General features: G+C 43.7%; 2 protein-coding genes across 3 annotated transcripts in view; both read left to right on the plus strand.

Annotated features, from left to right (window-relative positions):
* Positions 1 to 12,521, plus strand: part of LOC138141729 (transmembrane protein 182-like) — a 276,562-nt gene that overhangs the window by 182,453 nt on the left and 81,588 nt on the right. The gene's annotated exons all lie outside the window — the stretch shown is intronic.
* The window catches only part of LOC138141728 (sodium/hydrogen exchanger 2-like), a 104,604-nt gene that overhangs the window by 67,080 nt on the left and 25,003 nt on the right, over positions 1 to 12,521 (plus strand). Inside the window, exons 7-10 of the mRNA XM_069062559.1 lie at positions 306 to 376; positions 3,053 to 3,217; positions 6,157 to 6,268; positions 8,639 to 8,773. Of these exons, the coding sequence (XP_068918660.1) occupies positions 306 to 376; positions 3,053 to 3,217; positions 6,157 to 6,268; positions 8,639 to 8,773 (483 nt within the window). The remainder of the gene's footprint in view (positions 1 to 305; positions 377 to 3,052; positions 3,218 to 6,156; positions 6,269 to 8,638; positions 8,774 to 12,521) is intronic.

Below are 12,521 nucleotides of genomic sequence, written 5' to 3' on the forward strand. Positions count from 1 at the left end.
GATGATGTGATGGTGGTGATGATGGTGTCAACGATGATGTGATGGTGGTGATGATGGTGTCAACGATGATGTGATGGTGGTGATGATGGTGTCAATGATCATGTGATGGTGGTGATGATGGTGTCAATGATCATGTGATGGTGGTGATGATGGTGTCAACGATCATGTGATGGTGGTGGTGATGTTGATGGTGATGATATGAAGAATTATGCTCTTTCATTCCTCTAAAGCATAGTCTCTTTTCCTTCGCTGCTAGTTATGTTCCTCCTCCGTGCTGTGTGTATAGATAGACTCTTCTTTTTCAGTTCTTGGACCACTTGCTGGCTGGCATTGAAGACATATCTGGACACTGGGGACAGTATTACTGGAAAGACAAGTAAGAAGCTGCTAGAAATAAAACTGTGTACATGTGTAGAAAGGGGGGAAAAGATGAACCCTATGACTATTTCTATTTTTTTTTTTGCTTTGGGGGGGGGAATTGGGGTTAAGTGACTTGCCCAAGGTCACACGGCTAGTTTTTGTGTTAAGTGTCTGAGGTTGGATTTGAACTCAGGTCCTCCTGACTCCAGGGCCAGTGCTCTATTCATTGTGCCACCTAGCTGCCCCCACCTATGACTATTTCTGTTTGTTTCCATTGGGGTGAACTGAGCTTCATCCATTTTCTGTATCATGAAAGTGATAGACAATCTCAAACAAAGGTAGTGATCTCTCTTTCTTTTTTTTTTTTTACCTTACCCCTGAAGGTTTGACATTCACCAGACTGGGCCACCAAATCCCAATAGGCTGCCACACAAACTTATAGACAAGACCTTTCTCCTGGTAATGTTGCTTTGTACCTCTTAAAGGGTCCTTTCTTTTGATCCTTTCCAGACCCACTTTCCACTGGATTCTGAGCCCTACTGCAGTGTCTTTATTAATTGTGTACCCTGGCCTTCCTGGTGGTCTGGTCCCATGTGTGCTGCTTCTGGGTCAAGGTGGCCTAGCCAACAGGCAATGTTGGTAGTGTGCCTTATAGGACATGGTACTTCTGATCTATTTCTTCATGACTTTATATGGCCAGCTGACCTAGAAGTAAGAGGAGAGACTAATTAAGTCTTTGAGTCTTTTAGGATGTACATATCAATTGGCCAGAAGATGTGAACTCTCAGAAAATACCATAGATCACATTGTAGGTCCAGAAACCTGAGTCCAGTGACAGAGTTCTCATGCTGAAGCAATGGGCAGAAAGGATTTTGTTCTTATGGTTGGAGTTAGTGGACCATTGACATGTTCCAAGTCCAATGGCTTTCTGAGGTCATGTTCCCACTCCACCCCCACTGCCTTTCATGGCCTGTTCTGAAATGCACAGGGTACGTTGGCCACATTCAGTTCTTGGGTGTGAGGATTACATTTTGGGTTTATTGGCATAACCAGGTACCTCACCTCATATCTAAGGAAGACACATTCTACTTTCATAGTATCTATTGAATCCTTCCCTCCTTTTCTTGAGGCAGCTAGGTGACTTAGTGTATAGAATAGTGGACTTGGAGTCAGAAAGACCTGAGTTCAAATTCTGCCTCAGACATGTACTAGCTGTGTGACTCTGGGCAAGTCACCAAACTGCCATTTGCCTCAGTTTCCTCAACTATAAAATGGAGGCAGTAATAGCACCTCCCTGGGTTGTTGTGAGGATGGTATATAGTAGGTGCTTAATCAGTGTTTTCTTCTTTCCTTTTCTATCCCCACCTCAACACCAAACCCTTTTGAAGATGGGGCAACATTCTTCTTCAGTGTTCAAAATCAAAACTCCGATTTATTTCTAAAAAGTTAAAACTTCAGCATAAGTTTCAGATATGTACTTATGAAGCTTGACTAGCCAGATTAGAACATTTAAAGACAATTTTGTTATTTGGGCCTAGCCTACAAGAGTCCCATCCTTCAAATGTTGTCTGTTTTGCTTATTATTCCACAAACATCACTGTCCTAGGAGTTAGGGAATATACACTGTTTCTGAAAGACATGGTCTGCTCTCATGGAGTTCAGAGTCTAGCAGGATGCTGAAGCACCAAATGGCTGCCTTTGGTGCCCAACACCAAATTCTGTGTGTTAAGTGAGGTGCACATTGGGGTATCAGAGAAGGCTTCATGGCGGAGTGGTGGAAGTGCTTTTTGAGTAGGAGTGAAGAGTGTGGAGAGTACCATGAGCTGAGACTGGAAAGGGAGGGTGTTGTCAGATTGTAGGGGGCCTTGAATGCCATGCAGAGGGAGGTTGACCTTTCCTCCAGAGGTAATAGAGAATCAGCAAAGATTTTTGAGCAGAGGAATAACTGGACTAGATTTATGCATAAGAAAAAATATTCTCACACCAGTCTGAAAGACATTTTGGAAGGAGGAGAGAATGGAGGCATGAAGTCCTCCTGGTAGGGCATTACAATAGTCCTGGGGGTGGCAATAAGAAGAACTTGTACAAAACCTGGAGTTGGTAGTGAGGTAAGAAACAGCCACAGAGTATTGTAGAGAGAGCCACTGAATTTGAAATGGGAGGATCTGGGTTTGAATCCCAGCTCTCCTCCTTCCCAGCTTTGTGATTCTGGACAAGTCACTTTCCCTTTCTCCTGTGTTACTTCATCTCAGAAATGAGAGAGTTGGACTCTAAGGCTCGTTTAGCTCTCAATCCCATGATCCTTTGCTATGACCACCTCCTACCCAGTGTCTTACTCATTTGTGTCACTGTTATGTGCCCCCATTAAGATCAGCCTTCATTTCACAGATGAGGACCTGAGGCTAGGGGATGTTCATTGACTTGGCCAAGTCAAGTGGCTAGTTGGTAAGTGGCAGAGGTGGTACTTGAACCCAGGCCTTCTTCCTCTCTCCACTATAGCATGTTAGCTTAGAAGGTCTTTGAGGGCAGAGACTATTTCTCTTTTTGCCTTTGTACCCTCAGTGCCTTGCAATATAGTAGGTCTTCACGAATGTTTTGGGATTAACTTGACTTGAACTAAAAGCCAACAGAACTTTTCTGAGCAGAGTGGCCAGTGAATTCTTGGCATTTTTTTTCTTTGCTGCCTGAGCAGATTAGAATATTTCAATAGCCAATATCTGCAGAAGATTTTGTTGCGGGATTATGACCAACCGAAGTCTAGCATCGTGCTCCTGTATGAAAAGCTAGAGAGGAAACATGCCATTGAGCTGGTAGAAGCCGGCCAACTGGTCCATGCTCCAGCCAGTGTACCTGAGTGGTAAGTATTTTTCAAGACCCTTGATGTTCTCTTGCAGGTACCACCTGAAGAGTCCAGCTTTCTGGCCCTTCCGAAAATAGAAAGAGCCACCACCACTGAAAGAAAGGCTCGAAAATTTGCTCTTGGGAACTGTGTTTCTCTTCTTTCCCACCCCAGGCCTCCACAGCTGCCCTGCTGAGAATAGAGGGCCCAGCCCATCTGAAAGGTGGGGAGGCTGGCTGCAAGGCCTTTAGCTACGTGAAGAAGCCACCAGAAGATTCTTTTAAAAATCCATCTCCAAGGAATAAAACTTTGTGTTCAAATTTACTTTTTAAAAATGAAAATGAAATTACCTTTTGCTTCTATTGAATGAGGCATGGATAGCACTTTATAGATTTTTTTGTTTTTATTTTTTTTTGCAGGGGAAGGAGACTGAAATAATGGCTGTATCAAGGGTTTCCTTGATCTTTTTTTCCTGGATGACTGTTAAGGGAGAGAGAACTTGAAAAAGGAAGATGGTGGGGGTGAGGGAGAGAGAGAGAAGAAAAAGCACAGAATTCCACAGAACAATTCACATACATGTGCATTAAAATGGGAATACGGCAGTTCTCCAACTGCCATGAAGTTTTTTTTCCCTCTTGGTAAAACTTTCAAGGACTTTTTGTCAGTGTTTGGAGAAGAGTCTGGAGGCTTGCAGTTAGCCTTATGCTTCATCGATGTCTTCCTCCAAAGCTCCATCATGGCCCAGAGATGATCCATACTTCTAAAAGATTATACCAGAGGACCATAACCTCTCGTATGGCCTATCAAGCTGGAAGGGCTTTGAGTACAGTCTCTGGCTAAGTGCAGAGAGGCATGTCATGAGGTGGGCCAGTCTGCATTGGTGGGGTGAGCATTTCTATGCTGATACCATTTTGGATCCTGGTTGTATTAGCCCTCCAGAAACCAGTGATGGCTGGGCCTATCCCATTCAGTCAGCTAGTCAGCACCTAGGATGAGTTCAGTGCTTCTCCCAAATGTTATGAATGCACATATGCAATATTCACATTGAGGCTTGAGGAGTCCTGCCTAAAGTCGTGGCCATATTTGGCTTGATTTAAGGCCCCAAATCCAAATGGCACCAGGAGCAGGCCCCATGTTTTAGAAGAGTTACTCATGGAGTGCTGCTTTTTAAAAAGTGACTCTGATACTGACCTGACTGTGGGCTTTGGGAATGATGCAAACAGGTGGCTGAGTCATCCTGACCCAACTTTGGTCTGAGATTCTGGAGGGAGGAATTGGTCCAGAAGTAAAGAAACCAGAGACATTCTGTAGAAGAGTGATTGCAACGACAATTAAAGGGATGAATGAGGGCCTTCAGGGGCAAGTTAGAGCAAATGATGCTATTTACCTTGTAGAAGAAAAGAGAAGACTAAGGGAGAATTGACCAATTGTCTTCAAGTGTATAGGAAGGATCTTTCAGTTCATCAGTGGGGGGAAATTCTTCTCCACTAATACAGTTCCCAACCCTCCATGACTTAGAAGACTAGCCCTGTGGAATTGTTAGAGGCCTGCAGAGCTAAGTGACTTATCCAAGGTCACATGGCCAGCAGGGATCAGAGGTGGCCTTGGAACTTGCTTCTTCCTGCCTCCAGCTTCAGTAACCTGCCTAGCACTCCAGGCTTCCTCTGTAACTCCCAGCAGAGCTGGTAGCAGAATGCTCAAGTTAGCTTTCCTCTTCAAAGAGGACCCCACATAAGGAAGTAGGCTTCAGTGAAAATCAGACCATGCAGTTAACCATAAAGAGAGTTTGTCAATTCACTGGTGAAACAGGATATCAAGGGATATGGTAGAAGCTTTTCTTCTGGAAAGCTTTTAAGTTAGGCCAGACCTATTCAGGATTCAGCTCTTCTGGATGACTCAGGTTTCCTTCCCTTGTCTTTATAAAGGGGGCTGGCTTGTCCAGATGGCTTCCTGAGGACCTTGCCAGCTCATTTCTTTTCTTTGTGCATTTAAGGTGGGGTGAGGCAGAGGTGGGTGCTCAGTGGAGGGATATGATTCCTTGGGCCTGATTCTTGGGAAAGAGGGTGACCCAGGGCATTGACCTTTTTGCTTTGATCAAGGTAGGACTGCATAACCCATGCAAGATGGAGGAGTGAATAATCTGGGGATGTGGGCAGATATAGATAGTTAATATGGATAATTCAGGACCTAAATAGGAAATGGTTTTGTTTGAAATTCATAGACCAACTGTCTCCATTGCCTGAAATAGCCAGATGACAGCTTAAGCCCCCATTTTGCATTAGCTGCATAAACCTGGCAGTAGGATTAGACCCAGAGACATTCTGAACCCATCAGTCATTATCTCTCTCCATTGAGTCTTCCATCTCTAAGAATTTGAACTGTAAAAGAAACACTAAAGATGGGAAAGCCATAAACATTTACTGTTAGATGGAAGCTGGTAACACAGCTAGGAAAACTCCCACAAGCCATTTGAAATGCCTGTGAATAATGCCTCTTGCCCAGCTTTCATGCCTTGTCTCAGTGCATTTCTTAACTGGATTTCTCATTGTCCCCACATGATTATGAAGGAGAGTCACTTTGAAAAAGTTGGCGATTCTCCAATACAGTGGCCTTTCAGAACTCATCGTTGGGACTCTCCAACCCCTTTTCTGTTCAGTGGAAGGAATACTGAAGTTCTTGGTGCCACGTACTAGACTTGTCCCTTGCAACATTTATATTTAGTAACATTTGGGCTTAGCTACCTCTTGTTGAGGCCCACCAGGAATCATCCAAGAAGACTTTTTTTTCCTTTTAAAGTGCAGTACTGATCTTCTCTCCCCTCTCCCCTCACTCTTGTTTTGTTAACCTTTTGGTCTTCTCATGCCTTGATAGCTTGAATGTGGGTGGTTCTCACACCTCCAGCTTCAATGCCTTCTTGTATTTGATTCGTGTAAACAACCCAGTTGTTCTCTTTGCAGTCACAGTCATGAACCAGCTACAGTAGCCATGGTCCCAGCTCCTTTGGATCAAGACCTTGTGGATAATATACAGCAGATATTGGCTACTAACCTATATAAAATCAGGAGAGGGGTGAGTAAGGATTCTTTTTAGCCTAAGTAATGCTTTGGTAGCTCTACAGATGGAATGCACTTGTCTGTGTTCTGGCACATCTCATGTGGATTTTGTGAGACTCACTGGCCCTAGGGGTAGTCACATTCTGGTAGTCCGGTAGCTGAACTAGCCTGATGGCTGCTCTTCCAGTTCTAAGATTCTGGAATTCTGTGAGATATTAATAATATTCTGTTTGAGAAGATATTGGATGATGGCATGATACAGAGAATAGAATTCAGTAGATATAAAAAAGCACTTGGAAGCCACAGGAGGAAAGAGAGGATAAAAATCCAGTAACAAGACTGCCAATAAAAGACATAATTATAATTCTGCCAATTTACATGTGATTTCAGTTCCTTCCCTAACTTGGAATCGTTCCATATTGTTATCCCTCAAATTCCTTTACCTGTAAGATATTACTCCCTATGTTGGGATACAGTAGTGTGTTATGATAGAAAGGACACTGGACTTAAAGATGGGATGACAGAATTCAAAGTTTCTCTGAATGTCACTCTTGTCACCTGAAAAATGGGGATAATGATGCTTGCCCAGGGTTATTGTGAGGGAAGGTGCTTTGTAAACCTTAAAGTTCTATGGAAATGGGAGTTACTGTCATTAATGATTAGTTGGTGTAATTATTATGTGGAAGGGCTATGAAAGAATCTTTTCACTCTACTCTACAATTGTCAAACCCATAGGAGAGCATTGTACCTAATTGTGGCTACAAAACATCATAAAAAGATGTGGAAAAACTGAGGGGAAGTGTTTGGGAAAGGAACATGGGGGAGAGAGACATGCACATGGATGGATGGACAGATGGGCAGATGGATAAAGGATGGATGGACAGACGGATGGATGGATGGAGGCCAGTAAAGTCCTTGAGAAGAGTACCAGGGTCAACCAGAGGAATTGTAGTTGTTTAGTTTGGAGTCAACAAGTCGTAAATTAATTATTGTTTTCAACTAAGGCTTTATGAAGGAGGACATTTAAGCAGGCATTTTGTCTGGCTCTGGAAGCCCCAGTCATATCCAACATGATGCAGTTTTGCTTGGATATAAGGAATAATTTCTTTTTTTTTGCTTGCCTTTTTTGGAGGACAATTGGGGTTAAGTAACCTGCCCAAAGTTACACGGCTAGTTTTTTTGTGTGGGTGTTAAGTGTCTGAGGCCGGAACCAAACTCGGGTCCTCCTGACTCCGGGGCTGGTGCTTTACTCACTGCGCCACCTAGCCGCCCGGAATAACTTCTTAAATAGAACTTGGGAGGGGGTGGCCTTGTGAGGGGGATAGAGTCTTTATTCTGAAAAATTCTTAAAGAAGAGAGATCATAAATAAAGCATTTATTAAGCACTTGCCATGTGCCAGACCCATAAGAAGGTAAGAAGACCAAAAAATCAGCCCAAAGGCAGGGGTTGGGGCCATGTAGGTGAACCCTTTAGAGCTTTTCCAGCCCTTATATTCTCTCTATGCTACCAACCACATGCCCAACTGTTCAGGGCTGTGCTGGAGTTACTCAAAACAGACTTGCACAAACCAGTTGTTAAATTTTCAGTGTGAGCCTTTACCACTTATAAATCAACAAATGCTACAAATCAGGACTTGATGGATTGTTTTGTTGACTGTCTAGACTTAAAAAAGTCATGGAGAAACTGCTAATGTAGATTAAACTTAAAAGTGTGTCATGCTTACATCCCCCCTATGTGGTTGGTAAACATTTACCGATCCACCCCCGTGTCAAGTCAGCTTCCAGAGTGGACCCTAGAGCTACAGCAAAGTAGAGCAGAGAGGCCCTGGCCTGGCCTGGCTTGCTGTGCTAGTGGCACACAGGACATTGCCTGCCATGCCTGCCCGAGTTCTTAGTAATGGGTGAGCCTTATGCCTTGACAATGCTGTCCCAGCAACCTCAGGAGATGGGCCGAGGCTCATCTAAGATGATGATTGAGTCTGGTCCTTTAGGCCAGGAGCAATATATCTGCAAGACTATCGAGAGACATGACTAGAGACAGATGGCAAGGAAATTTAGTTCTTTTAAAGGCAGAGTCCTTTTTCTTCTAGCTTTAATATTCTTATAAGAACTTATTTTTGTGAGGAAATTGTGGATAACTGTGATTTAAGATGTCTTCTAAGTTTAAGAATGAGGGACATTTTAAGAGGGCATGCATATATATGGGGGAAATAGGTTAAGTACCTATTTTTTGGTTTACCGTCCCTTTGAAGTGCATATAATCTAAAAGAATTCCCAATTTAAGCCAATTTGAATCATTTGTGCTTAGAATGTTGAGTTGTTTTCGTGACGTTGATTTCATCAGGACCCTTCATTCTGTTTACTTTGTTCTGGGCTGTGTTTCCAGGCTCCTGCATATAACAGGCATACCCTTCCAGGAGAAACAGGGGCAGCTGAAGAGGCCAAAGAAATTCTCATCCGAAGACACAGGAGCCTGCGCCACAGCCTTTCCAGAAGTGATTGGGAGCGAGCTGTCACAGAGGTAGGAGTCTTCTGAAAGACACTGAGGGAGGGCTTGATTTACTCACCCCAGTGTTTTAGGGCAAGTGTGGCTATCTGCAATCAGAGCTATGACCACAAGATGTGACTACTCCCTCAACTAATTCACTGATGCCCATGTGGGACTTTTCCTGAGAGCCTCTGGAGAGAGGGGATTTGTATTCAGGAGACCATTTTCTGGGTCACTGAATATTTCACAGATATCAGTGTAGCCCTTGAGCTGGCCATGTGTTGGCCCTAACTTGTGATACATGGTGGGCCTACCTCCCTCTCTGAGGATACCCTTTTCTTTTTCTTATACCATGATCACTTCCCAGGGACTCCCTTTCTTCATCCTCTCTCCCAAATAGAACCCTGCCTTGTAACCAGTAAGTGTAGCCAGACAAACCAAAATGACACACTGGCCTTGTGTGACCTTGGATGCTTCACCCCTCTGCTCTTTCCTGAGAGGAGGAAGCCAGGCTGGCTTGATAGTCCTTGATAACCCTTTGGGACTTGGTTGGAATGGCAATACACATGGAAACTGTTTGAAGTGGCAGTATTAATTTTTTAAGGGTCTCGTTGTTGTTTTCCTTTCACTGCAGTGATCATGTCAGCTGGTCTCTTGACTGTTTCTTTTCTCGGTATCAGTTCGAACAAGTGTTCGTGTTCATCATTTCTTATGGTCTGCTAATATCCTATTGCACTCACAATTGCCCAGCCCTTCACTGATCACCAGGTACCCACTTTTCTACCAGGTCTTTGTCACCACAAAAAGTGCTGCTCTAAAGTTTTTGTTTTTTTGCATATGGGATTTTAGTCTCCCTGGGGTATGTGCCTATGTGCCCTACCTTGCAAGGTCAAAGGGTGTGTGAGTTCAATGGCTTTAGTATGATTCCAAGCTGTCTTCCAGAATTATTGGATCAGCTGTGCTCACGTTAGTGGGTCTCTTTCCATACTTTCTCCAATAGTTCTAATTTCTTTTTATACTTTGGCATCTTTACCTATATGATGAGTGTTAGGTGAAATCTCAGAATTATTTTAATTTGCAAGTTGTTTAGTATTAGTGATTTCATATGGTTGTTGAAAATTGGCATTTTGGCTTCTGGAAAGCTCCCTCTTAGAATCCTTGACTTTAAGGAATGACTTATTCTTATATGTTTCTATCAATTCCCTATATGTCCTGGATATCAGAACTTTATCAGAGATCTTTGTTGCAAAGATTTTTCCTAATTAACTGTTTTTCTTCTAATTCTAATTATGTTAACTTTTTGTAGGAAAACTTTTAAATTCTTTGTAATTGGAATGGTCTATTTTATCTTCTTTTATCATAGTAATTCTTTCCCTAGTCATAGCTGTCTCTCATTTCATTCTTCATCAATGACATTCCTTTCATTCGCCTCTAATTTTTCACAAGATAACCATTTATCATTCCGGTCATGTATCTGTTTGTACTTTATTGGTGTATTTTTGTGACCTAAACCTGCCAAATTGCTTTCCACTTTTCCCAGCAGTTTTTGTTGAATAGAGAATTCTTTGAGTTTATTGAACACTGGCTACTAAATTCATTTGCTTCTGAGTTTTACTTACTAAGTCTCTTCCATTAATCACCTTTTCTGTTTTTTGAATCAGTAGCAAATAGCTTGGATGAATACTGCTTAATGGCGTTGCTCAGGTTATGCTAATACAAGCCTCCCTTTATTCTTCCTTTTTCCATTATTTCCTGATCATAGTAACAGTTGTTGTTCCTGTTGTTACTGTAAGGGCCCAAGTGTCCCTATCTGCCCCGTGCTGGAAGGGCAGAGGCTGCTTCCTGGGCCCAGCACCGCTGATGATGGGCACGAGAGCTTTGGCTCGTTGTGTTTCCGGCCTGAGCTAGTGCGGCCCCCTTTCCTGGAGGTTCACCCCACACACTTAATCTGCTGCAGCTCAGAATCCCTCCACTCACACAGGCCCCTGGCCTTGACCCCCAGGAGCAGGAATGAAAGGCATGCGCCACTGCTCCTAACTGTTCTTCCAGTGTTTGCTTTCTCCAGATGATCTCCTAAAAAAATGGCGCCTTGGCAGTGTGACTGGCACAACAATAAACAGGCAAATGATCTTTAGTAGCAGCATCCGTTTTATTTTATTAGCACAGCCCAGCCACTATTTCCCCTCTTTTTTTTTCTGCCACACACACCCTTGATGTCCTTCCCAAAGAAAGCCACTCCCAAATCTACAGAGCTAGAGAACGACAGAAGAGAAGAAGGTTGGAGTTAGACAGGGAAGCCTCTGGTGAGAATGCACACACATGCATCTTGAGCTTGTTCTTACAAAAAGCGTTACCCAGGTTTGTTTTGGCAAGGAAGAGGTGAAGGATGGGGCATTCCAAGTGGGGAGAAATGCAGCAGCACAAAAGGCATGACACATGGCATATGTGAACAGTAAAGACCACACAAAGGCCAACGATGGCTAATGCTTAGAGGACGCATAAAGAACTGCTTTCACACTTCTCCACTTGGCTCTCTGGCATTTTGATGGCGTGGGGACACCGCCCTCAGCTCTTCGATGACTTGGCTAGATGTCCCTTAGAGTTCTTGCGGCCAAGCTTGTGGCAAGCCATACTGCTTGTTGGAAACTAGCAAGACAGTCCCATCCCCAGCTCCTTGGCAGGCCAGGCAGATAGTGAGTTCTGTTGGCTTAGCCTTTAAGAACAGAGCCCATGCTACACAGTGATGAGATACAAAGCAGGACTAGAGTGCTTAATAGGAAGAACTCTTAACAGAATCTGTATTTGCAAGTATTAGCATATAAATACAATATTTGCAACATTCGTTTTAACAGGTAAGATTTTAAGAATCATCATCATAAAAATTATTTTTGCAAGTAAATTGTAACTGTGTTTGTAACTCTGAAGTTAGAGCATCTCTTCCTTCCCTTATCAACTCCTTTTTCCCCTTCTCCTCCCTCCTCCATTCCTCCCTTCCCCTCCCCTCCCCCCTCCTCTTTACCCCTCTCCTCTTCCACAAGGACTTAGGTACAGTTTGAGATTAACTCAAAATCTTGTGTCCTTCAGGGAACCTTTTGGAAATTCAGTATCTGCCCTATTAAAAAAAAAAAAACAAAAACAAAACCCTTGGCTCATGCCCACATTCAGGGTAATCCTAGGAACTTCAGTATTTGACTGATTTTGCATCCCCCCCCACCCCGCAAAGGCATCCTTGGTTTCCCTGCAAGCATCTAGGCTAACAAAGCATTAAAGACAGAAAGGGTTTTATTTATGCAATAAAAGGATAGAAAGAACTTGTACATTAACTCATAGACAGCCAGGAAAGCTTTCCTCCACCTTCCCACAGGGTATAATCCTATCTTCTGGTACTACTCTACTTTTTCATTACTACCCTACTGAGCTTGGGGGCTCTAGCCCTTAGGGTACTGCCCTGTTCAGCTTGGGGTTGCTAAGGAGATGACTTTTCACCTCCATCTCCCAGAGCCTCACTGGCCCCATGACCAGTAAAGGGCAGGGATGGGACGTGGGGGTCCCCGGTGTTGCTCAATGCCTCGTTGCCGCTCGGTTCTGCCATTTCCTGCTGCATCGATTTTCCTTCACCTTGTAGCATCTGGTCACTCTGCTGCTGGTTCAGCATCCTTGCCTGGCGCTGGCTGCTTCTTTCCAGGGACCACATGGATGCAGCCCCCTTTAAGGCAGGCCTCTCTCCAGCTCCTGGGGCAGCTGCTCTCTCTGTCCACTGCCAGCTCCTGTCAGCTCTTTC

The sequence above is a fragment of the Petaurus breviceps genome, unplaced genomic scaffold, assembly GCF_028583685.1.
Source record: "Petaurus breviceps papuanus isolate PSGF00001 unplaced genomic scaffold, PetGlider_PUasm1.0 90459, whole genome shotgun sequence".
Lineage (NCBI taxonomy): Eukaryota > Metazoa > Chordata > Mammalia > Diprotodontia > Petauridae > Petaurus > Petaurus breviceps.